Source organism: Lynx canadensis, chromosome C1, assembly GCF_007474595.2.
Source record: "Lynx canadensis isolate LIC74 chromosome C1, mLynCan4.pri.v2, whole genome shotgun sequence".
In the NCBI taxonomy this organism is placed as follows: Eukaryota; Metazoa; Chordata; class Mammalia; order Carnivora; family Felidae; genus Lynx; species Lynx canadensis.
The window spans coordinates 23,067,103-23,090,847 of NC_044310.1; the positions used below are offsets into that span (position 1 = coordinate 23,067,103).

The following is a 23,745-nucleotide window of genomic DNA, read 5'->3' on the forward strand; positions in this document are numbered from 1 at the left end:
AACACAAAAAACTAAACCGTGATAATTAAGTCATTGCTTCTTAGAAATGTCTTGTTGTCAATAAGGCAGCACAGCAAAGCAGGTAAGAGGACACAACACTATGCAATCTCACAAGTCACTTTTTTTCAACTTCACCCACCTCCTTGGATGACTACATTATCTACTAAACATGTACCTGTTAATTTCTAGTATTAAGCCTTGATGTTTTACTATTTCCTCCCATGGAATTTTCATTCTTTTCCTGATATAAACAAGTCTTGCAAGGTACAGCTCAAGATCTACCTCTTCCATAAGTCCTTCCTTCCCCAGAATAAAGTATGCTCTCCCTTGTCTAAGCTTCTAGGACATGGGCATGACCTAGACTTGTCATCGAGTACTTCCCTGCACTATTTAAATGACCAAATGAGTCACAACAACTAAATGGAGAGCTGTGGGTGAGGGGAGCCCATCTCATTCATGAAAGATACGCTCCACTACAAGCGAGAACAAAAAAACGAGAAAAGAAAGTCATAATCCACAATCCACAAATCTGCGATCTCCCTGAAGTTATCCACAAAACTAGACTGCAGAAGAATTACGTACGTTTTCTGATCAGATGGCAACAGAGGGCTGTGACCCTAAAAAGGAGGTCATTTCCTAGGTATGATACAGGTCTAGTTACGTACGTGAGGCACAAGCTTAGTGGGCTAGATCTAAAGGACTCGCTTATTAGAATACAAGCAGGGCCTCAAAGAGTGGCCTCCAGATCTCTGAGAAGGCTAGTTCCAGATTTTAGTTTGGGGAAGTATATTTAATATGGGGGATATTCTGAGACACTATAATAGGGATATGAGATAAGTTTCCTGAAAACCTGGTCTGCTAAAGCCAATCAGAAGACACAGAAGAACAAGACCCAGGGCTTATCTTCAAGGAGTTTACAACCTAGCAAAGACTATGAAACAAGAAATCATAACACAAGGCAGAACATCGTGATTCTTTTTCTTCAGGGAAGCACAGAGCACCACCGAGTTCAAAGGAGACAGACAATACAACTTACTGATCTGGAAACCAAGAAAGTTAGCAGCACTGGACCTTCAAGAATGACAACAATTTAAATTAGTGGAGGGGCGCCTAGGAGGCTCAGTCAGTTGAGCCTCCAACTTTGGTTCAGGTCATGATCTTACAGTTTGTGGGTTCAAGCCCCACAGTGGGCTTTGCACTCACAGCTCAGAGCCACCTTCAGATTCTATGTCTCCCTCTCTCTCTCTCTCTCTGCCCCCTCCTCTGCTTGTTCTCTAACAAAAATAAATAAACATTAACAATTTTTAAGAATAAATAAAATTAGCAGAAAGGGAAACAGGAATGAAATGTAATGGAAAGTAAGAGTAAGAAATATTCGGGGCGCCTGGGTGGCTCAGTCGGTTAAGCATCTGACTTCAGCTCAGGTCATGATCTCACGGTTCATGGGTTCAAGCCCCGCATCAGGCTCTGTGCTGACAGCTCGGAGCCTGGAGCCTGCTTCAGATTCAGTGTCTCTCTCTCTCTCTCTCTCTCTCTCTCTCTCTCTCTCTGCCCCTCCCCTGCTCACTCTGTCTCTCAAAAATAAATAAATGTTAAAAAATTAAAAAAAAAAAAAAAGAAATATTGGAGGGATAAAATAGAAGATCAAACACCAATTTCCAGCAGAAAAGAGATCCTATCTTCTTAACAGCTCCTCCTGCCTCTATGCAGGAGACATTTGGAGGAGGGTAAGGGTCTTGAAAATAGTTAGAGGAGTCCTGGCCCAACAGTTCCAGGGCATGCTATTAGGGCGCCCGCTACAAGACTGTGTAAAAGAATCTATGCAGAAAAGTAGGAACTGTGGGCCCGTGGGATAAAACAACCATGACCACATCACATGATGGTGGTTCACCTATGGAACAATGCCTCTATGTTGCCTCAACCAAGACGTGCAAGGGAAGCCAAAAGCCAACAACAGTTTCATTTTCAAAACAGTAACGTTCATGTTCAAAATTACTGAAATGGGAAGTGTAAAGGCATCCCAGGTTTCATAAATCTGAGTGGGTGCTATCTTTAATGGAATCATGTTAACTGCTTAGAAGTTTGCAAACGGACATCATCTATTCAAGTTCTAATAATTATCCAGCCTCTTAAAACGTCGGTCAAATTAGTTCGAAACCAGAGATCAATACATCGAAAGAGAATCCCAACTCTGATTATGAAGCAAAAAACAATTAAATCAAAGAGCATCAGATTTTCGTTCACAAGCAGAGGGTCAGACTGAATTAGATGGGGAATGGGAAGCTAAGCACCAAAACTGGCCAGAGTTGTAACGGTTGCTGGGGAAGTTCAGACCAAAGAAGACAAGAGTAAAAGGAAGATTCAGATAAAACTTCTTGACATAACAAGTTAAAGAACTCTGATTAGAAGTAGCTTACACTCACAAACCTCAATTTAGACACGGAACTACCACACTCCTCTCCTAAGCTGAGCCAGCTAAGGTCTATGTGGTAGCAGTGTCCCCCTACATTTGCTGATGTGGCACAGATTTTAAGTCTAATCTACCTTCAGCACCTGAATTCAGCAAGTTCTGGCTTCACTCAAAACGGCTGTTTTGAGGAGCCACTGTGAAAGGGTCAAAGAGTGAAAGAAGAGAAAAAGCACAAAAAGTCATTCTTACGAAGAGGTGGCGTATTTATTGGGAACCACAGGGAGAGTGGTGGACACTTAACAGCTCACTCTCTCCAGAAAAAAGAGTGTGTTAATTAAACCCAATAGTTCCATCTGATACGAGCAGAGCGCATGTATCACATCATCCCTTAAAGGGATTTCCTTTTGTAAACTTCATATGGTTAACTTTATTATCCAGTTGTCTATCAATCAAAATTCATTTAAAATCAACTATCTGTGACAATAACAAAGGGACAGTATGATACACTGATCTCCAAAACCACATACATAAGCCAATTTCCCCTACAGATGTAGAATTTCTAAACTTCAAAATGAAAATTTAACCTTTCAAGCCTAGAGGTTTGTATTTATGCTCCAGTCCAAAACTAATGAATATCAGAAATTCATGGCCCGTCAAAGTGCTTCCAGCCACAAGAGAGAACTTGTGGTACCTGACAAGATGGGGAAGCCACGTACCCCCTTTTATAATTTAGACAGTTAGTGGCTTTTTGTTTTTGAATTGAACAGAAGGATCAGTAAACCCCAGAGTTAGTCACACCGTGCGTTCAAACCCAGAAGGCACACATACAGTATTTTCTAAGGAATTATGAAGAAAAGAAAGAGCCAAGTCATTTCACTGTAGATTTTACATTGAGTGATTTGTGTTTTCCCCCAATCCTATTTTAAACTCTGGTGAACGGCAGCAGGTATGTCTGTCATCTATAGTTGCTCACTTAATTAAAAGACATGACTAATAAGATGACCTGGCACTGGACTCCTGCCAGCAGCAGGTAACAGAGTTTACTGTTTTAAAAACAAAACAAACCAACGGCATCACAGTTACATTAATCTTCAGAGAGACTAGTTTCAGCATCCGAAAGGGTTGTGTCACGAGAGGCGCCACTACCTCACCCACTCGCCGGGCCTTGGTGGGACAGAGGAGCCAAAGGAAGGACATGTGGAGCAGAGTGATCTCTCTCGCCAATAATCTCAGCATGGGAATCGGCTTCTTGCGGGGAAGATACAGAGGCTTTTGTGCGCCCACGTCACCGTCGGGGTAAGGAGGGCTGCCTATCGGTAGCCTGAAATAATGCCACCCTCCTCCCACCACCACCCCCCCCCGCCCCATTCTTAAGTCACGTGAATCACGCGCTGGCTGGAGGGGAGTAGAGAGAGTGACAGAGACACACACAGTACCTGTTGTTGAGAATTGTAGTCAAAAAGTCCCACAGTTGCTGCTGCTGAGTCCACAGGTACCTGCGTGCCTGAATAATCAAACTGCAGAGGCTCCATGCCCACATGTTCCATGGGGTCCAAAGGGACACTCTGGGACTCCATGTTGGAGAAATCCTCCACAGGCTTGGCACCATTGGTGCTGGTCAGCTGGGCTAAGCCCTCAGAACCATTCTGGTTTGGACCCAGAAGATCCACTTCATTAGCAGAGTTCTGGCAATTACCAGGGGTACGGCTAAACAGAGAAAGTAAAGGGCATTAAACCTTATTTTGAGCGGGGAGGGACACTACAGCAACCCAAGTTTAAGGACAAGGTCCTTGAGCAGTTTACTGTCAATAGCACTTAACACTATTTCTACAAAACAACCAGAGACACTTTACGGTATTTACGTGCCATATCCCATAAAACGACCCTTCTATTCCTTGTCTCTTCCCACCACAACCCACCCCGTAAATCCACATTAACCACTAAGAATTTACAATCCCTTTAACCAAAGGGCCCAGATTTGAGGAATAATGAATGAACTGGAAAAAAACGCTACCTGTGGCATCCATGAAAACAAGATCCAAAATGTGGGTAGTAAACCATGCCCCCCCAAAACAACACCTACTCTTTAAACAGAGACCCAACGGAAAAAGTAGCTTCTAGGGGGAAATTCCATAAATGAGAACGATTCTATTAAAAAAAACTTTTTTATAGGTGAAAAAAAATTTTAAGCATTATCTGGGTACTACTCATCAGTGCTAAGACTGTCTCCCATTTTCCCCTTCTAAGCAACCAGAAGAAGCAAACCATTACAAAACAGTACACGATAAATTCATTATCTAGGATATGCCCCTGCTGAGGAGACAATTCTAAGAATTATAAGTAATATGAGGGTATAATTTATCATCCAAACCAGGATACTCCTAAGAGTAAGAAAAGGGCACTATTAGTAAATATTCCAGACATGGTATAAACGAGTAGTGTCTTGGGTGGCCCAGGATACATGATCTCCCTATAGAAGAGGATCGAGGACTGTGTTATTCTGAATCAGACTAATATAAAACAATATTACATTCTAGTAAGGGGAGCATAGCCAGTGAGTACATTCTGTGCCCTTCATCCCTAAAAGAAACCCTATAGCTGGTACAAATTAAAGCTACTGTGTATTCCCTCTCACGCACATGCCCTACCACCACCCGGCCAGAAGTCAACTATACCAAACCTTGCTACAGGCTGCCTGAGAATCAGGAGAGAAAGGCTATCCACTTCACCCGAAAGACCTTAGGTAAGTGGTTATTACTCTGTGCCTCAAATTTCCTCCAAAGACTATAATTCTTTACACTCGCAAGATTAAAAAATTAGATTAGGAATACTAAACAACTGAATTGTGTTCTACAAACGATGGTCCAAAATGAATTTTAATTCTGGCTGTGGTAGAAATTAGGATCAGAGATAGATGTGTGTGTATTTAGACACACATACATTAGCTTTAGACTAACATTAAAATTATTCAAAATTAAATTCTCTACCTGTACATCAATCACTAAGGATTTTGAAAAGGATACACCACCACTAAAGGTTACCTATGTAAGTGAAGAATACTGCCAAATGTACAAGACAGATACACAATATTATCTGAATAGCGTGTACATTAAATTACAGGGTAAAACCTACAAATCAGTCATGACCAGAGATGGAATGAGAGGCATCCATGGAAGGGATACAATTAAGAACAAGTCATATAAGCTACATCTCTGGGTCTTCAAAATGAGGGAGATGATACTGACCCACCTACCTCAAAGGGAGCTTATGAGTCTCAAATGATCTAATGCCTAAGTTCTCAACTGCTTCCCTCCACACTAACAAGCCAGAGAGCTAGGACACACTTCCATTAGTGACCACGGTTACTCCCAAGATAGTGATTTGGGAGAAACTTGGGGAAAGTCCCAAGGAACCCACCACCACCCCCCCGCCCCCACCCAGGTGATTTTGTTATTTGTGAACCACTGCAATGATAAGTATAGAATCATTCTGCAAATAATAGAGTCCTATGCGAATGCAAAAAAGCTGTTCTGGCAAAGCACCAGGCATTGACAGCTCTTAAAAGTTCCACTTTACCAGTAAATTTAGAATCTTTGTGGTATGGCCTACACTAGACCCAATTCTCAAAAAGGACAGTTAAGGAAGGAAAAAGAAAACTAAAATCAAAATAAAGCTAATCAAAACAAAAGCCCACAGCCCCCATTCAAAAATCAGAAGTGTAAAACATACAAACCTAAAATCTTTGACGTCTGCGTCAATCCCATTCTGCACTGGTAAACCATTGGTCTTGTCCATCACATCACCCTCCTCCTTCAAATCTCCTAGCTTATCTCCATCAAAGGTACCCTTGTTCTTCTTTTCACCTTTGTCGTTTTCATCACTGTCTGCATCCCTTGGGCCCTGTTTAAAAAATAGCTTCAGCTTCACTAATCATCATCAACTAATAATAGCGGGCAACCACTGTGGACACCAGACTACACTAGATGCTAATTACAACAGGATAGTGTCCGGGCCCTTTCAAGACAGTACAATCTAATTAACAGACAACATAGAGGCAGGAACACTGCAGAAAGTCTTGCCAAATGGGGGAGACAGACATACAATTATGTTACAGAGTTTAGAACGGTCTTACCATACCCAGTGCCCCACCATCCCGTTTTCTCTTTTCTACCCAAAGCCCAGCCACAATTTTACATCTCTTGGTCCCACTTCTCGACTTCCAATTCTAATTCCATATAACAGGATGACTCCTAATAAGCCCCAGGTGTGGCAGCTCACAGTCTAGTTAGAAGGTGTTGAGCCTACGAAAAGAATTTCCTGCTATGCCATTGCCTGTGTAAACTCCCTCGATTCTGAAAACTGTGCTAAGTGTAGTCTGACATCAGTCCAATTCAATCACCTTACCCTTTAACTCGAGACATGTGCCCTGCCAATCAATGTGCACCACTACCCTCTCCGCTCCACAGTAGTTCTCAGGGCTTACTGCATCAATAATTCACCAATCATCCTTCACTTCATTTTTTTGTTTTAATCCTTCAAAACATGTTCAATCTAAGTGTGAAAGTCTTTCACCAAAAGAAAGTACTCTGAGAAGTGCTCATCTGTTGTCTCACCCTCTGCCTGTCCCATAGCAGATTATGAGACTATGAGGGAGCACCTTCAGCTGGATCGCTGGTGCAGCACACTTGACCTCTGAAGTGTTTCAAGCTACAAAGACTGGAAGACTGGACCTAAAAGAACTGTCTTGGTGCCACGCACACCGATGCCTTATCTTCTAAGGGAATTAAGTCTGTCTCCTCTTATCAACAATCCTAAATTAAGACCAGGACATAGAAAGCAAATGCGCCTTGATTTCCAAAAGGAAATGAAGATTTGGTAGAGTGACTTGACATGGTTCACAGAGCTTTGCAGAATCTTACTGAACGGTAAGTAACCTTTACTTTTATAAAACTGGAGAGGCAACCTTGCTTGTTGTCCTCACCACCGACTTCTAGTCAAAGGAAGAAACAAATACACCTGGCCCAAATTAAAGCTCCTGGCAAAAGGCAAGAGCCAATGAGAAAAAGAGGAGCTGCTTTACAGCATTTCCAGTCATCACAACCACATTTTGGGGGTGGGGGTGTGTCAATAATGGAGGCCGGAGCAGCAGACGCTCCGTTGTGAACAGGCAAGACCCACGAATGCAAAATACACACACGCTCTTAGGCGAGTTCCTGGAGAACTCTGGCCCAGAGAGGATAACTCACGAATCCCGACATTCTTAGAGCTTTCACCTGCCAGTCAGAGCCCATTTTACTTTCAAATTCATTCTCGGTTCAAGACACAGAAAAACATTTCACGGCTAATATGAACCAAGGAACACAAGAAGGAACATAGAAAGGATATACAACTTCATACTCATGTGGCATCAAGACGGTAAACTACAGTTTTGGCAGCCACCGAGATGGGACTTTCACAGGAGAATCTTCGAAGTGCAAGACTGTTACAGGTTCAAAAGGAGCGAACGAACAACAGCCAATTAAGTGCCACAGGGAGATCCCAAAGAAGGGATGGGAATACGATAGGATTCTAAAGACACATCTTCCAAAATGTCCAGAAACAATACCTCCCTCCTACTGCAAAGGTCAAACCGACAGAAACCATGTATTCATTTTCCTATCCCCAGTACTGAATACGGTGCCTGGCAGAAGTTAAAAAAAGTATGACGAAGGAAACTGAAATGACCAAAAAGTCCTGCAAAACTGAACTACTACTACCGTAAGAAGGACCTTCCCACTGTCTTTATCGTAAGAGTCCAGGAGATAGCGACACGGTCTGGATAACAAACTCTACCTGTATGTGACACCATTAATGTCCAATAACAAGAGTATTAGAAGGATGATCCCACTAACACAACTAAGTAATCTTCCAGAAATCTACAAATCAAGTTCCTGGCTCAGAAGGAACAGTTCGGCTCCAATGTCTCACAAGCAGCTCAAAGGTCTGGTGGCCAAATAGGAAGAAAATGGGATAAAGAAATAGTGGCAAGTTTCACCAACAAGCAAGAAACCTGGTGACGAGAGATTCGCTCTCACCAAATCAACTCTGCATTTTCTTTCCTCAGTGACACTTTAGAAGGGCTTGCTGAGAAGCTGTTGGGCCTATCTCTAAGCCAACTGCCAGGGCCTGAAAACAGTCACTGATACTAAACTTACTCAATTATATTGCCAAGGGCTAGATTTTCAAAGGAATCCCTAGAATGGGCCATTTCTCAACAATATTGTACAGTCTATTCATATAAATTATAGATACCTGGTTTTCTGCTCTGATTAGGCTATTAATTCCTCAGAAGAGTAGGTTCCTTCGATTTGAAGGTGGGGGACCCAAGAGAGGCTTCTATTCCTTGATCTGGATGGTCACTGGGTGTATTCGTTTTATAGAAACACATAAAGATGAACATATAGGACTTATATGCTTTTTAGCACTTGGGTCACATTTCAGTAAAAAGTTTACTCAAGGAACACCTGGGTGGCTCAGTCAGTTAAGCGTCCAACTCTTGGTTTCGGCTCAGGTCATGATCTTGGGTTCAAGCCCCACATCAGGCTCCATATTGACAGCGAGGGGGCTGCTTGGGATTCTTTCTCTCTCCCTCTCCCTCTGCCCCTCCCCTGCTCGTGTTCTCTCTCAAAACATATAAATGAACTTAAAAAAAAAAGTTTACTCAAGAGAAAAAGTTCAGTAAATCAACGATAGCCCTAAATAAAAATGGCTCACAAGTCTGATTTCTGAATGATACCAAGAGCACAAGTGGGAAGACTTTTTGTCAAAAGTCTGCTATTAAAAGAGAATACAGGGTTCAGGATCATAAAAATGTTCTCTTAGGAATATAAACACTCTAGAGAGAGAAAAACAGGGGTAGAAATGGGATGGTACATTTTATGAGATTTTTAATTAATATTTAAGATAAGGGTACATTCATAGCTATATGGTCTTTAAGAAAGACCTAATCCAGGGGCGCCTGGGTGGCGCAGTCGGTTAAGCGTCCGACTTCAGCCAGGTCACGATCTCGCGGTCCGTGAGTTCGAGCCCCGCGTCGGGCTCTGGGCTGATGGCTCGGAGCCTGGAGCCTGTTTCCGATTCTGTGTCTCCCTCTCTCTCTGCCCCTCCCCCGTTCATGCTCTGTCTCTCTCTGTCCCAAAAATAAAAAACGTTGAAAAAAAAAATTTTTTTAAAAAGAAAGACCTAATCCAGGAGCACCTGGAAGGCTCAGTAGGTTGAATGTCCTCAGTAGGTTGATTTTGGCTCAGGTCATGGTCCAGGGTCGTGGGATCAAGCCCCACAATGGGCTCTGTGCTGAGTGTGGAGCCTACTTAAGATTCTTTCTCTCTCTGCCCCTCTCCTCAGCTCGCAAGGCCCTCTCTCAGGAAAGGATGGGGAAGGGGATGGGGAAGGGAAAGAGAAGGAAGAAGTAATGCAGAGGAAGGAAGGAAGGAAGGAAGGAAGGAAGGAAGGACGGAAGGACGGAAGGAAGCAAGGAAGGACTAATCCAGATTGCACAAAACCTACATTCTATCTGGACTGCTAACACTTAACTGGTCACAGGACTTTGGACAGGTCATGAAAACCGAGTCTTCATTTTCTCATCTACAGAACAGGGATAATTTTATTATAACAGAGCAGTTATAAGATGATGCATATGCAAAAGGTCTGTGAAGTATAAATCATTTTACACTACAGTACTATGACAATTAGTAAAAGCTATTCACTGGGATGGTATTTCTTAAGTAACATTATTCATGATATCAAGATTAAAACTCTTAAATGCCCCAATTAAGCGGTTTAACTCTAATATAAGTATATAGCCAATCTAGCCCTCCCAGGGACACTCATTTTCACAGTGCAGTGGCTGTATGGCTAGTGTTGAACATCACAATCTTTTTAAAATTTACAAGTGTCTGGGCTCTCACCCAGAGATTCTGATTTAATTGGTCTGCAGAAGCTCCCACAAGTATTATAAAAAGCTTCTCCTCCAGCAACTCTAATAAGCACTCACAAATGAGAACCACTGTAATTAAGTCCAACATAAGCATCATAAAGGCAGGGTTTTTGTTTGGCTTTTTTGGTCACATAATAGTACCGAAAAAGTCTATTATCTAAATAAACGAAAAAACAAAGAAGGATTAATAGCATCCTTTTATTGTGGGCTTCCTTTAAATGAATGTTAACTTAAACCTGTAGTATTCAAATATAGGATTCAATGAGTGCTCAAAATGCACGTAGCCAAGGCCAATCAAACTCTCAAGAGTGCGGCCAAGAAGGGTTCTGAGAGATCCCCCGCCCACACAGAGGCGGAAGACTGTGTTCCACTCGTAGATAAAGAATTGACAGAAGAGCAGGCAAAGAGAAGAACTTTATATCGTGCAGATCAGAATCCATCCATTTATGGCTCAGCTTTGTCAAAAGCCTCACATAACAGGAGGAATATTTCAGGAGAATACCTATTAATTCTGAATGAGTCAGAGAAATGAGAATTTAATTTCTTCTCTTACTGCAGTGATCGTACCACAACGCTCCATGGGGCAAGTCACATTCAATGAGATTAGTAATGTTCCGCCCTTCTTTCCAAAAAAGAGCATTCTGCATATCCGAAATTAGAACAAAGTTTGAATCCAGGCCCTACCACTTTCCTTCTAAGCCTCATTTTTTGCATCTATAAACTCACAGGGACAACAGTATCTACCTCAAATGGTTGTTTCAATGATTAAATAAGGCAATACATAAAAGTGTGACTCTTTCAAAAAAAAATTCTTCAAAGTACTTTATTCCATTTTCACATCTTTTTCCCAATGCCTTTTTCAGACACATCCACCCCCACCTCCCAAAGTTTCAAAAGTCCTAGATATCTTATGTCTCCCCATCCCCTGGGAAAAAACTTATGGCTCTAATCATTAGACCCTTTGTACCACGGATTTTCTTGAGATATGTATGCAGAATCGAGCCACCACCAACTACTACGTTTCATCAAATCAATTTATAAAACATACCATCATTTTATGTGCTAACAAGGAAATACTGGCAATTAAACTGTGATATACTATCATTTTCAAGTTGCATTCCAATTTCAAAATGAATAAGGTGGGGAGGTGTACACTTTAGAAACAGTGGAACACAGAATATACACTGCGCATGTGATCACCTAATTCCTGGTGTGCCAAAAGGTAAGAAGAGTGTTCTCTGCGTAGTAGCCACCAGATCCAGGAGGGGGGAAAAAACATATATCTTGACCATGCAGAATGGTATTTGTTGTTATTACAGAGATGAAAACACAACAAAACCATTTTCTAAAAGGTGGTTGCTGGTTTTTTAACTTTTTATCTAGTCCGTATTTAAAAGCTTGACATTGATAGTAGAGCATGCAGATTTCCTGTTCAAGAGAAGTTCAAATCTAAAGGGGCTCCACCAGGGGCGCCTGGGTGGCTCAGTCGGTTAAGCATCCGACTTCGGCTCAGGTCATGATCTCGCTGTTCATGGGTTTGAGCCCCGCATCGGGCTCTGTGCTGACAGCTTAGAGCCCAGAGCCTGCTTCAGATTCTGTGTCTGCCTTTCTGGATTTGATCCATGGCCTCCTGGTAATTTAATCCTCCAAGAAAATTACGCATTTGTCAAACTTTAGTGTGCATGCAAATCACCTGAGGATCCTGTCAATTAATAAGCAGGTTTTGATTCAATAGGTCTGGGGTAGGTCTGGGGTAAGTTCCCAGGTCGTGAGAATGCTACTGGCCCGTGGACTTGGTGGAGCAAGATTCTGTAAGGTTTACAAAGCATCTTCATATACATTACACATCCATACAAATGAGACTTTGTGGGTTTTTAATTACTCCATTTTGCAGATGAGAAAATTAAGGTTCAGTTGAAATTCAAACCCCTGACTTCTAACTGCATTTACACTACACACAATTTTTAAACAAAATCAATTAAGTAGCACTGGTTACCTAAAACAAATGCAGCGAAGACTAGAAAAGCCAGTTTTAAGTTTTGTGACCCAAAGGAACTGCCATGAGCGTGCACACGTCCTCCTGGTCAGAAAGCCGCCAGTCTCTACACACAAGTAGAAAGGCCGGCCCAAGGTATTTTTTCCTAAAGATCTTTCTTCTGCAAGGTTGAGGTGGTCTTCACCTCAACTGAAATTTAAGTAGTCTTCTCATTTCCCTAGGCACCATAAACCAGAAATGTAGAAATTATAACCCACTCTGCTGACTAGCTAGGCTTCAATCTATTTGAAGATCAGCTGGTATTTCAAAGGCCAACAGCGAGGTCCTTCGATGGGATATTTCACACAGTAGCCTCACAATACGGTAGCCACGTATGATTTTGTAACCACTCTGAACCATGCTTTTGGGGGGACGCAGGGGAGGAAGGCCGTCTTATTCCAGGGGTAAATAAAATAAAGGATACGAAAAGACTCATCTCTGACTTAACTGGTATTCTGAGTTTCCCTATTATCCTGAAACCTGCTACCCTGGTTTTTGATTCATATGTGGAATACTACCAAAATTTTACAGTGGGTGCTAAGAATAAAATACTGCTGTGGGATTCTTACCGTCAGCCTGAAAGTACAGAAGCCAAAACTACTCAACTGAGTCTATCTGTACAATCAAGATGAACTTCAGAAAGCTCAGGCAAGTTAGACAAAGAGTTAAATACCTTCATTCAAGCTGTAACCAAGAAATAAACTTACTGAAAGTGGAAAACCACTGTAGAATGAGTAGATTACTTTAGTTCTAAACTACCCTTGGCAAAAAGTTAGTCAGAGTCTGGGTTATCTGTTGTCAGTATCCAGAAATAGCCCCTTGGTACCTGCTTTGAGGTCTACATTTATTATGCCATCGAAGATGAGGTTTTCAGCTCTTAGAATTAAAATGGAGTCTCCCCACGGCCTACTGGAGGTCCGGTCACCCAAAAAGTAAAAATATCTGAGCGCTCTGACCCATAAGCCACCAACTACCACTCAGAATAATTGTCTACAAAGCAGCTCTTCTCTGAACTCAACACTTTCAATGACAGACTAAATTAAAAAAAAAAAAAAAAGAAGAAGAAGAAGAAGAAGAAAAGAAAAAAGAAAAAAGAAAAAAGGTTCACCTTTTTGCATGCATTCTATGACAACCAAAAAGTGACTCAGGTTTCCATTACCAAGAGCTTTGGTCAAATGTCATCTAACAAACAGGCAGAGCAAAGCCAGGTCATGAAGTTGATAAAAGTAGTTCACTGCTTCTCAGGCCTCCATTCACCAAGAGATTGGATATACAATGTGGTAGCCTGATGTCACTGATCAGTCCTCTGTATCACCCTTGACTCAAGTCAAATATGGGATAGTATTTCATTACCCACAATAAGTTTTTTCTGAGAAGAAGTTGAAACACATCTGGAGAAGTTTTATTTATCTTTATGCAAATCTCAGAGGCTCAGTAAATTATCTGAGAGTTCAATTTTCTGACCTCTATATCCTGAGGTCTTAAACTCCTCTGGTGACAATACTGTACAATGGCTGAAAATTACCAATCTCTCAAGACAACTCAGACGGAAGCCACCTTCACAAAATCCAACACAAGACAATGATGCAGAAGATACTGCTTTGTCATAAGATTAACGGAGGGAATAAATGCTTAAAAGAGAGAAGCAGGCAAAAATCGCAGTAATTCAGTCCCAGTGTTTTATCTGTCTCCTGATTCCAATTATTTTTCTACCTGCTTCCAAACTTTACAGTAACCCAGGCATGTGCCTCCTGGTTAATACCCAAGAATTAGAAACTGGGCACACACATGATAGAGAATTTATGGCAGGAGGCATACAGGATCCAGTTCACCACACTAACAACTTATCTATGCGCAATATCAACCTTTCTCCTACGATAAATAACTAAATAAAAGTTACACACAGAAATTAGCAGGCAACGCTTCCTGGGAAATCTGTGCTCGTGAGACAGGGAAAGTGTGAGGGCAGAAGAAGAGGTGAACCGGGGATAGGTGAAAGAATAGAAGAAGTAACACCATCCTTCCCACGGGACAAGAAGGAAACGATCATTTTGCCCAAACCCATTCCTCACATCCAAGGGTAGATCTTATTTTTCCCAAGTAGTCTCTTGGGAAGGTTCAAATACAGAAGGCTTTTCCTACCTGATCCACAAGCCACTAAACCTGACCTATGTCTTTGCAAGGTCAAAAGACCCAGAAGTGATCGGGTCAGGTTTGGAATGACCAGGACTCAAGACTCAAGACAAAAGCCGCAGTTTAGTCCCTTCATCATCCTAAGGGTTTTTATAAAAATAAAAGATCCTCTTCTGGCTAAATTCCTCACGTCAAATTTCTAGGTGTGAAGCTGGGAGAAATCCAGAACATCCTCTTACAGGAGTTCATTTTTTCTGGGTTTTCTGTAGAATTAAGAGCTCCAGCCACATGGCAAGTGTCAATGTTAGCTGAAGCATCGTCTTTGACATGCCTAGAATAAAGCTAACTCCACGTGGATTCTGGGTACTTTAAATGTCACCTGTTCTCTTCACACCAACCACGTCAACAATCATTCATTTCATGTCCACTAACATACTGAAGAATTGCACTTGACACATAAGGAAGCTTCACCAAAAATGATACCCTACTACTCTAAAGAAGTTTCAAGTGGAATGAGGAAAAGAGGACCAAGCCTCTGATACCCAGCAACAGATATATGGCAAGAAAAATACTGATCATAAATGCTGTAAGGTAAAGTGAGATCGTTATGGAGGCAAAATTATTAACAGGATTTGGGGAAAAGAAGGTCTTTTATAAGACTGCCAAAAACAGTATTAGCCAAAAGACTTCACAGAGAAAGGATTCTGAAAACATACAAAGCAAGTCGAGTCAGAAGGAAAGGAGGGAAAACAGATTCAGGCTGCCTTTCATGACCTTCCTGGCTGTGACACGGAATATAAAACCAGTCACAGAACACATTTGAGGAAGACTCAAATGGAAATTCAAGGTAAGACTTCTAGATCTAGAAAGTTGATGACAAGAAAGAACCAGTTTTGAGAAAGAAAGGCTACCAAAGATGCTTGAGAAAGACTGCCTAAGACGTAAAGGGGAAGAGGCTATAGACAGAGGAACTACTTTGGCAACAACTGAGCATCACAGAGGTCAAACGATGATCAATCCCCTCCCCCCACCCCTGCCCCCACAAAAGTGTGCAGATCTGGAACTAACAGACATTCTAATTTCCTGACAGGCAAGGTACAAGAGGCAAAGCTGTTCAAAGAGGGCCAAAGACCATACCATAATAAAGCCTAGCTAGCAAAATAAGAATGGTCCTACATATCTGGTCCACTTTAAAGATTTCTGGGTTTTGGCAAATCGCTGCTCTCGGATCTATTCCCAGCTTCAGCTTTCTTATTTTAATTCCTTCTGTTTTTACTTTGTTTGTTTGTTTGTTTGTCTGTCTGTCTGTTTTAAACCAAAAATGTCTTCTGATAGACCAAGGAACTGAGAACTAGATTTTGGTTCTACCTCACATTATTATCAATGTATCCCCCAAAAAAACATCATGTCTCTGTTTTTAAAAAGTTCAGTGTACATCTCCTACTGTGTTTGCAGACATCGAATTGCAATAAAAGTGTTTTAAAATACACTGTAATTAGTGCTGTGAATATCTAAGGAAACTAAACAGGCATGTTTTGCTTTAGGGGGGGGGGGGAAGAGAGATATAGGAACAAGTTCCTCAAGCCAACTTACAAATCCTCCTTTTCTTAGACAGGAATCGCCCGGGGATGAGCTCAACACATACTCCACCATGCTAACGCCTAGTCCCCCACTCTCCGACCGTGGGGACAGTACAGAATTGACCTCACTGTTCACATGGAAACTCTGACCAGGTCTTCTCTGCACCATGATTGGCTGGGAAACTGAATGATCTACAAAAAAGATACACAAGCATGATACAGTGCAGCCAGAGGCTCAAACAAATTATGAGTGATGTCTCATGGATAAACCAATGACTGGGAATCAGGAAGCCTGCCATGGTCAGGTGAGCCAAAACCTCCTATTGTGTTTTTCCCTAAGTATAAATTCTACATAAACTAAGGAAAACGGAACACACTCCTCATATATCCAGGACAGCAGAACAATACAGCAGTTCACATAACTGGTTTACCTAGGTATAGTGGATAAATTGTTTACCCCTTTCAAGTAGCAGAATTTCTTTTTAATATATTTTATTAGTAATATTACTGAAACAAAATGTGATTTTACTGCCCTTTTTAAAACCAACAACATAATTTGATATTTTCTGATGACTCACTGTCATCCGAGGTTCCATTTTTACATTGCGCTGTAACACAGCACGTTGGCTTTTTGGGATTTCCGTCTCCTTCCTCCCTATCCTCTGTTATTTCTTTCTGCTGTCAGTGTGTGCCTCTACAGGTCCTCCCCATCCCTCTTCAGGGGTAGTCTGTCAGAAGAGCATCCGTGCCCAGTAACTTGATTTGGCCCCAACCACATTTACAAATAGATCATCCCATACACAGTACACAGGGGGGCAAGGGGAGGAAAAAGAAACATGAACTTCAAATGGCAGGCATGGATTTTCTAATTCTGAGTATGTTGACAGCAGTACAGAACAAGAAGTTATAGCTGAAATTACGGTCATTTCAAACAGACCACTCCCCTGTGGCTAGCACTTCAATAAAATATTGAAGATTTGATTTTGCGTTAATTATGTTTTAATAAATTACATCATATAAGCTCCTTCATGGCAATTATACTAAAGGACAGGACATTGCTTGACATGCTTATGTCACTGATGTGAAATTCATGACTTGCCAATTGCTGAGGAAAGGAGCTCTAAGACAGGCATAAATCACAGTACAGATGCTAGATCTAGATTACCTGATGTTCCCCAGGCACTGTCTCGCCATTGATCACCCAGGAATATTCCTTTTGGTCCATCTTTGCTGGATTCATCTGTTTCCCAAAACTTTTTACCTGGCAAGAGCTGCTGCAAATTAAAAATAATAGATGCTTTTAAAGAATTCATAAAGGATGAAAGTACAGCAGTCAACACTTTCTTTCAGACAAGGTACTGCAGATGCTCATGTGCTCTGGAGGGCTTTAATCGCAGTGTTCTGACTACACAGACTGTGGTCAGAGCACTACTGCATATTCGGTACAAGTCACAGAGAGGCCTAAGGCAAGGAGGGGCCACAGATCAACCCACCACAATAGAGGCTCAGCTTAAATATCTAGAATTATCCATTTAACCTATGCCAAGATTTTACGGGGGGCAGGGGAAAGGGGAGTAATATTAGACCTCTTAGTTAAATACTTGCTGAGAAGACTCCTTTTTAAAAAGAATGTACCTACAACTACTAACACACTACTTCTGCCTACATGTGTACTAACTGGCCGTACAAAGTTACTCAAGCTGGGGCATGAACTCAGACCCCAGCCATGGAATGCTAGAGGCAAAACTCACCTCCTTCGCACAGAAGACTGTGTTAACCAAAACATTTTCATCACCAGAAAGAAAAAACAAGCAAAATCTTCCCAACCACAACATTAACCTATTCCAAGATCTTGGGAAGACAGAACAGCCAATTTCCCCATTACTGGAAGGGAAATAAAACCTCCTATCCTCAGTTGATTTTAACAAAACTTAATAATACCATTAAAGTGACTTCACAAAACACTCCATGCTTCACAGAAATGTATACATCACTGGCCCTAAACCAACATGAGAACTTTAAACTGGCTGTGACCAAAGAAATGCAAAGTACCATTTAAGCAAAACCAGTACAGTTTTGCCCAAGATCAAAGCATTAGCGACCAGGGTCAGTTACAAAGTGAAATTCCACTGGAATTCCATCATTCTTCATTTTGGTCATCAGCTTTACTCACTAAAACGTCCCCCTTATTTCCTCTAAGTATGTTTTCATTTCAGCTACTACTAGTCAGACAAGAAAGACAGAAGTTTGAGACGGTAATCGCTGCTTTTGAGCATAAAAGAAGCACCTGGAGAGTTGAAGTTCTCAGAGGAACAGAATCAAAAATCAGAAAGCAAAATATTTGCTCTCCTCCTTGATAATAAAGGTTTGCCTTTCCAATTTATAACCCATACCGCAGCGATAATGGGAGAATAACTCAACTTTGCCGTCACTGAAATCAATCTCGGCTTTCCAAATCTGGATTCTGGGTTTCTCAGCGTAATTTCAGTTCTGTCTCTATACATCTGCCTGGCAGACCTGGGTTACAACCTGGTCAAAGCAGTTTCCCACACACTTTTCTCTTCAGGCCCTAATCTAGCAAGATGGTGTCAAAAGACACATTTTGGTCTGGCATTCAGTAAGCTTACGTTTACTTGAAGATGAATAGTTATAAGCAGTCGGTGCCTAGAATGCCTCGTGGGTTCATTCTCTGAGGGAAACAAGGACAGAGCTCGTCTGTTAATCTGAGATGGGGGCAGGGGTGGGGGGAACGGCGGGTGGGCAGAAGGGAGAGCTAAGCAGTGGGGTCAGAAGCAGTGGCGTCAGGAAGTCATGGACTAGACAACTTTGATGTGTCCTGGGACAAACTGAACTGCCCTAGGCCTCATTCTTTCTGTACTGATGATGGAAATAATTTTCAGGTTGTGATGATTAGAGATGTTGTTGAGGAGTGCCTAGCACAATGCCCACCACACAGCAGGTTTTCAGTAAATGTATTCAGTGTTATCATGCCAGGGCAAAATAGCTGTAAATCACAGAAAGGACACTGAAAATTAACGTGAACTACTCAAGCACAATTCAAGAATTCTTGTTTTTAAACTTATTTTTCTTCTTTTAGTCTCAAAAATGGCCTCTCACAAGATTACAAATATTTCCCTATTGGTTGTATCTTTTCCAACTAAAATTGTGATTTTTCTCCTGCATTTTGTAGGTGGTGTGAACAAACAGGAGTCTACGTCAACTTCTCTTTTGCGTACAAGAAAGAATGAAAGCAGAAGGGACACCTCACTTACTGGTTAATTTCCATATAATAGTGGATGTTTTCCACATAATGATGGAAAGAGAGCAAAGGTCATCAAAAAAAAAAAAAAATGGCCAAGGGGCACCTGAGTGGCTCAGTTGGTTAAGCGTCTGACTTCTGCTCATGTCACGATCTTGTGGTTCATGAGTTCAAGCCCCACATCTGGCTCTGTGCTGACAGCTCAGAGCCTGGAGCCTGTTTTGGATTCTGTGTCTCCCTCGCTCTCTGCCCCTCCCCCCTCGTGCGCACGGGCACGCGCTCTCTCTCTCTCTCTCTCTCTCTCCCTCTCTCTCAAAAATAAACATAATTTGTTTTTTAAAGAGTCAAAATGGCGCTCATCACTCTCCACACAAATATGGAAATCTTTACTGAGAACTCAAGGAAAAGCTTCTTTGAATATCAGCCTCCGTATGCAAATACAGTCCGTCGGTAATTTGTCAAACTGCTGACAAAGCAGCAGCCCTTGAACTCAAGGCTTCAAAAATGACTTCTGGAATCCTGTCATCTTTCACTATAGCTTGCCAGGCTGTCATAACATAACATACAAAGCCAGCAAAAGCAGGTGAACATGTAAGCAAGGCTAGTTCCAGGCCAAGTTCTCTCAAAAGGAAACAACACAACAGACATGTAGAAAGGTGCTAAAAAGTGGAGATTTTACTTCAAAGTAGTAACAGATGCAACAAGTCTCAAAAGGAACGAATACACACCAAAAACCCCAAGACCCTTGTCAGGTACTAAGAGGCAACCATTTCTCCATTAGCAATCGGTGTAAATGTAAATCCTACATAGAGACTAGGAACAGCGCAAGAAGTACTAGAACTCCACGTGCTCTGGCAAAGTAGTAGTGAGGAGGTCAACGAACCATTATCAATGCAAACAGCTTGGACTGAAAGGGCAAGTGTGTAAGAGATCATGAAAAAAGGGGTGGGAGAAGAAGGTGCTCGCACACCGATTCTGGGAGGGAAAGAGATGGAGCCAAGTTGCCAGAGTGCTCTCCAAATGGGAAGAAAGTTAAAATACCACACCAAGCACAACGTGGGCAAAGACAGAAGCAAACTCAGCAAAGCTCTTCAGAGTCTCGGGTCTGACACGGAACCTAGCCTTTCTCACTTTCCTCCGCAACATACCCATCCCCACCCCTCACTTGTGTGCTCATCAGCATCAGACTGGGACCTCTGCCCCCCGGTACTCATGGCCCTGTGTGATCCCCTCCCCTTGACTGTGGGCCAGACCTAGTGACTTGCTCCTGAGGAACAACACGTGGTAAGAGGAATGGCGTGTCAGCTTCAAAATTACCTTACAAACACTGACGACCCCTCCTGCTTGCTCTCCCGCTTGCTCACTTTGAGGAAGCTAGCTGCTACACCGTGACCTGCCCTGCAGAGAGGCCCCACGTGGCAAAACCCAAGAGAGGCCAGGGGCCATCAATTCATTAGAACTCAGGCCCTCCGAACAACAACCTGTTAGGAACTTAATCCCGACATCAATCTCCCGAGTGAGCTTAAAAGCAGACCCATCCCCCGTTGAACTCTGAGATGGCCGCAGCCCCCACTGCAATCCTGAGTGCAGCTTGGGAGGGGCCCCGAAAGAGAGGTCTTTCAAAGCCATGAGTGGGTTCCCGCTCACAGAAACTGTGAGGTGTAAACAACTCTGTTGTTTTAGGCCTTGAGATTTTGAGGTAACGTGTCAGGTGGCAAGAGGAACTTGTACAGTTGTGAATGTATTTGAATACAGCTGTTCTGAGATTCAAAACCTTTCTTACGTCTGATTTCAATAGCGGCGCCCGCCTGCGTGGCTCAGTCGGTTGAGCCGACTCTTGATTTGGGCTCAGGTCACGATCCCAGGGTCATGGGATGGAGCCCCAGACGGGGCTCCGAGCTGAGTGGGGAGCCTGCTTAACATACTCTCTCGCTTGCTGGCTTGCTCTCTCTCTCCCTGCCCTCCCCCAATCGCGCTTTCTAAATAAAGTAAGTAAGTAAGTAAGGCGCCTGGGTGGCTTGGTCAGCTAAGTGTCTGACTCTTAATTTTGGCTCCGTTCATGATCTCACGGTTCATGGGTTAGAGCCCACGCTGCATCAGGCTCTGTACTGACAGTGCAGAGCCTACTTGGGATTCTCTCTCTCCCTCTCTCTCTCTCTCAAAAATAAATAAATTTTAAAAATAAATAAATAATTCAAAATCTGTTTAAAAATAAATAAAAGTTTGTTTTCAAGAAGACTTCTCATTCCAAGGACTTTTGACTTTGGAAAAAATAACATGCTTTTCATTTCCCATTTTCCCCTACTTTGTCTCATAGCCCTTCTGCATTAAAAAAAAAAAAAAAAAAAAAAAAAAAGTACTAACTTCTGCAAAATTAGATGGGCTTAGATATATAAAGCTTACCAAAAACTAGTAGCAGTCAGATATTCGAGTCAACTAAAATAATGACATTCACCATTCAAATCTGATCAGAGCTAAAGAAGCTATAATCTATTGAATTATAAAATAAAACAAAGTGACGATGAGTATCTGTTATTTCAAATGCAAAAACAACCCCTCTGGAGGTATCATCTACAGTATTGGCTAAAACAGACTGACTGGCTCACCAACCCACTGGCATAAACACCAGGAGTTGCCAAACCTTCATTTAAGCCACACCTAAATCCAACACCAAAAATTTAAAACCAACCATTGTATGAAAAGTGAATTACTGCTTACCCCATAAAAAACTTGGAAATAAAATTGTTCTTTGACAGGAAAAAAAAAAAAAAGGAACAGATCACAGCAGAGGTTTACAAAATTTACTTTAAAGAAAGATTAGGCAATAAGAGGATTAAAAGATTTGACAATTCTAAAGGAAGATAACTGGAATTAGGAATTGGTCCAACAAAAGCAAAAGAGACCCAGGGAGTCAGATGTAGGCAGTATTACCCAGGTGGCAAATTTAGGGAGAGGGCATATGATGCACAGTCTATCCTCATAAAAGCAATGAGTGCATCAAGCTAGATAGCAGCCTGATTACAGTAGCCACTAAAAACATCTAAGTAACTTCCCTGGCTCAGACTCTTGCTGAGCAAGCAAACTTCATATGAGAACTTGGCTCCCTCCTGTAGCCAGGCATGCTGATCACTGAACACAATTATCCTGCCCACTTGAGAGTTATTATTTCTCCTTATAAATTAGTAAACTGTATTTTGGTTTTCATATAGAAGTCTCTTGTGGTTCTGGTTAGTATAGGTCAATCCCATAATCCAATCACCTCTGAATTAGTGATCAAAATCCCTTTCAAGATCTACTAACTGAGAACCAGGACTTGGGAGGTCCCAGCATCCTCCCCAGCCAACAACAGACTTTGTACTCTTCCCTGTATCATCCCATTAAATGGGATTCCTAGTTGCCCCAAACCCCTCAATATGTGAGTTCTCAAATCTTTGAGGGGAAAAAAAAAAAAAAAAAAAACACTGTTTATCCCAGTTTGAACCACAGGTTTATAAAAGAAAAGACACAGAAAGTAAAGAAATCAGTAAGCATACTCATGAGGCTTCTGGAGAACAAGAGAAACCAAGCACTGGTTTACAAGCAATGTTAGCCATTCGGAAAATCTCTGAATTTTGTTTGGAAACACCTTTTTTCTTTTACCATCTAGCAAAAGAGACAATACACAAAGCCACACTTGCACAATCAATCACAACATTAGCCCCCACTAAGAGCCCTGTAAACAGAGGTGGAGACAATAAAGTGCTGATAATATCAAGCACCTCCAGCCTTCTTATTTTAAGCAATAATACAGTAGTAAAGCCTGCATGGGTGCTCTGAAGTCACTTTTAAAAACCGACCTGCTTCTGAATCCCAACTCTGTGAATTTAACCCCTCTCGGCCTCAGGTTTCTCACCTATAAAATGAACTATCGCGAACATTAAATGAGATCTGTGCAAAAAAGTAGGACAATGCTGAACTCTGAGCAAGCACTCAAAAAATCGGCTGCCACTATGACTGAAGAACAAAGTGGTAACCAACAGACCTCACACTACGAATGGCTAGCCAAATGAAATGCTCCTGGGGTACTCAACTAGCAGGTGTGAGCCCAGCATCACCCAGCCCGTGTGTGTGTAAATTCCATAAAATTAAGAGCCCTAACAAACCACCACAAGAAGAGCCATCATTACATCTTTGCAGAAACTAAGAGGCATGATCATTGTTAAGGACTGGGTATGTCTGACCACACCACCACGAACATTTGCACAGGGAAGTATCAGTGAGGTTTTCTGATGGTCTCAATACTCAATGCACACTCCGACAGGCACTCTGTTCTCAAAAGGAATAAAATATCAGGTAACTGCTTACAGGACTCAA

The 23,745-nt window shown here is 41.9% G+C and overlaps 1 protein-coding gene across 22 annotated transcripts in view; it reads right to left on the reverse strand.

Moving 5' to 3' along the window:
* Window positions 1-23,745, reverse strand: part of PUM1 (pumilio RNA binding family member 1) — a 135,324-nt gene that overhangs the window by 58,374 nt on the left and 53,205 nt on the right. For 14 of the 22 annotated variants that reach the window (XM_030327967.2, XM_030327972.1, XM_030327971.1 and 11 more), the window contains 4 exons: window positions 17,299-17,407; window positions 16,147-16,325; window positions 6,144-6,310; window positions 3,847-4,117 (listed from right to left, as the gene is read on the reverse strand). The exons of 2 other annotated variants lie outside the window; for them this stretch is intronic. In XM_030327967.2, the coding sequence (XP_030183827.1) occupies window positions 3,847-4,117; window positions 6,144-6,310; window positions 16,147-16,325; window positions 17,299-17,407 (726 nt within the window). The remainder of the gene's footprint in view (window positions 1-3,846; window positions 4,118-6,143; window positions 6,311-16,146; window positions 16,326-17,298; window positions 17,408-23,745) is intronic. 6 more of the 22 variants (XM_030327973.1, XM_030327974.1, XM_032594247.1 and 3 more) reach the window with 2 other exon arrangements.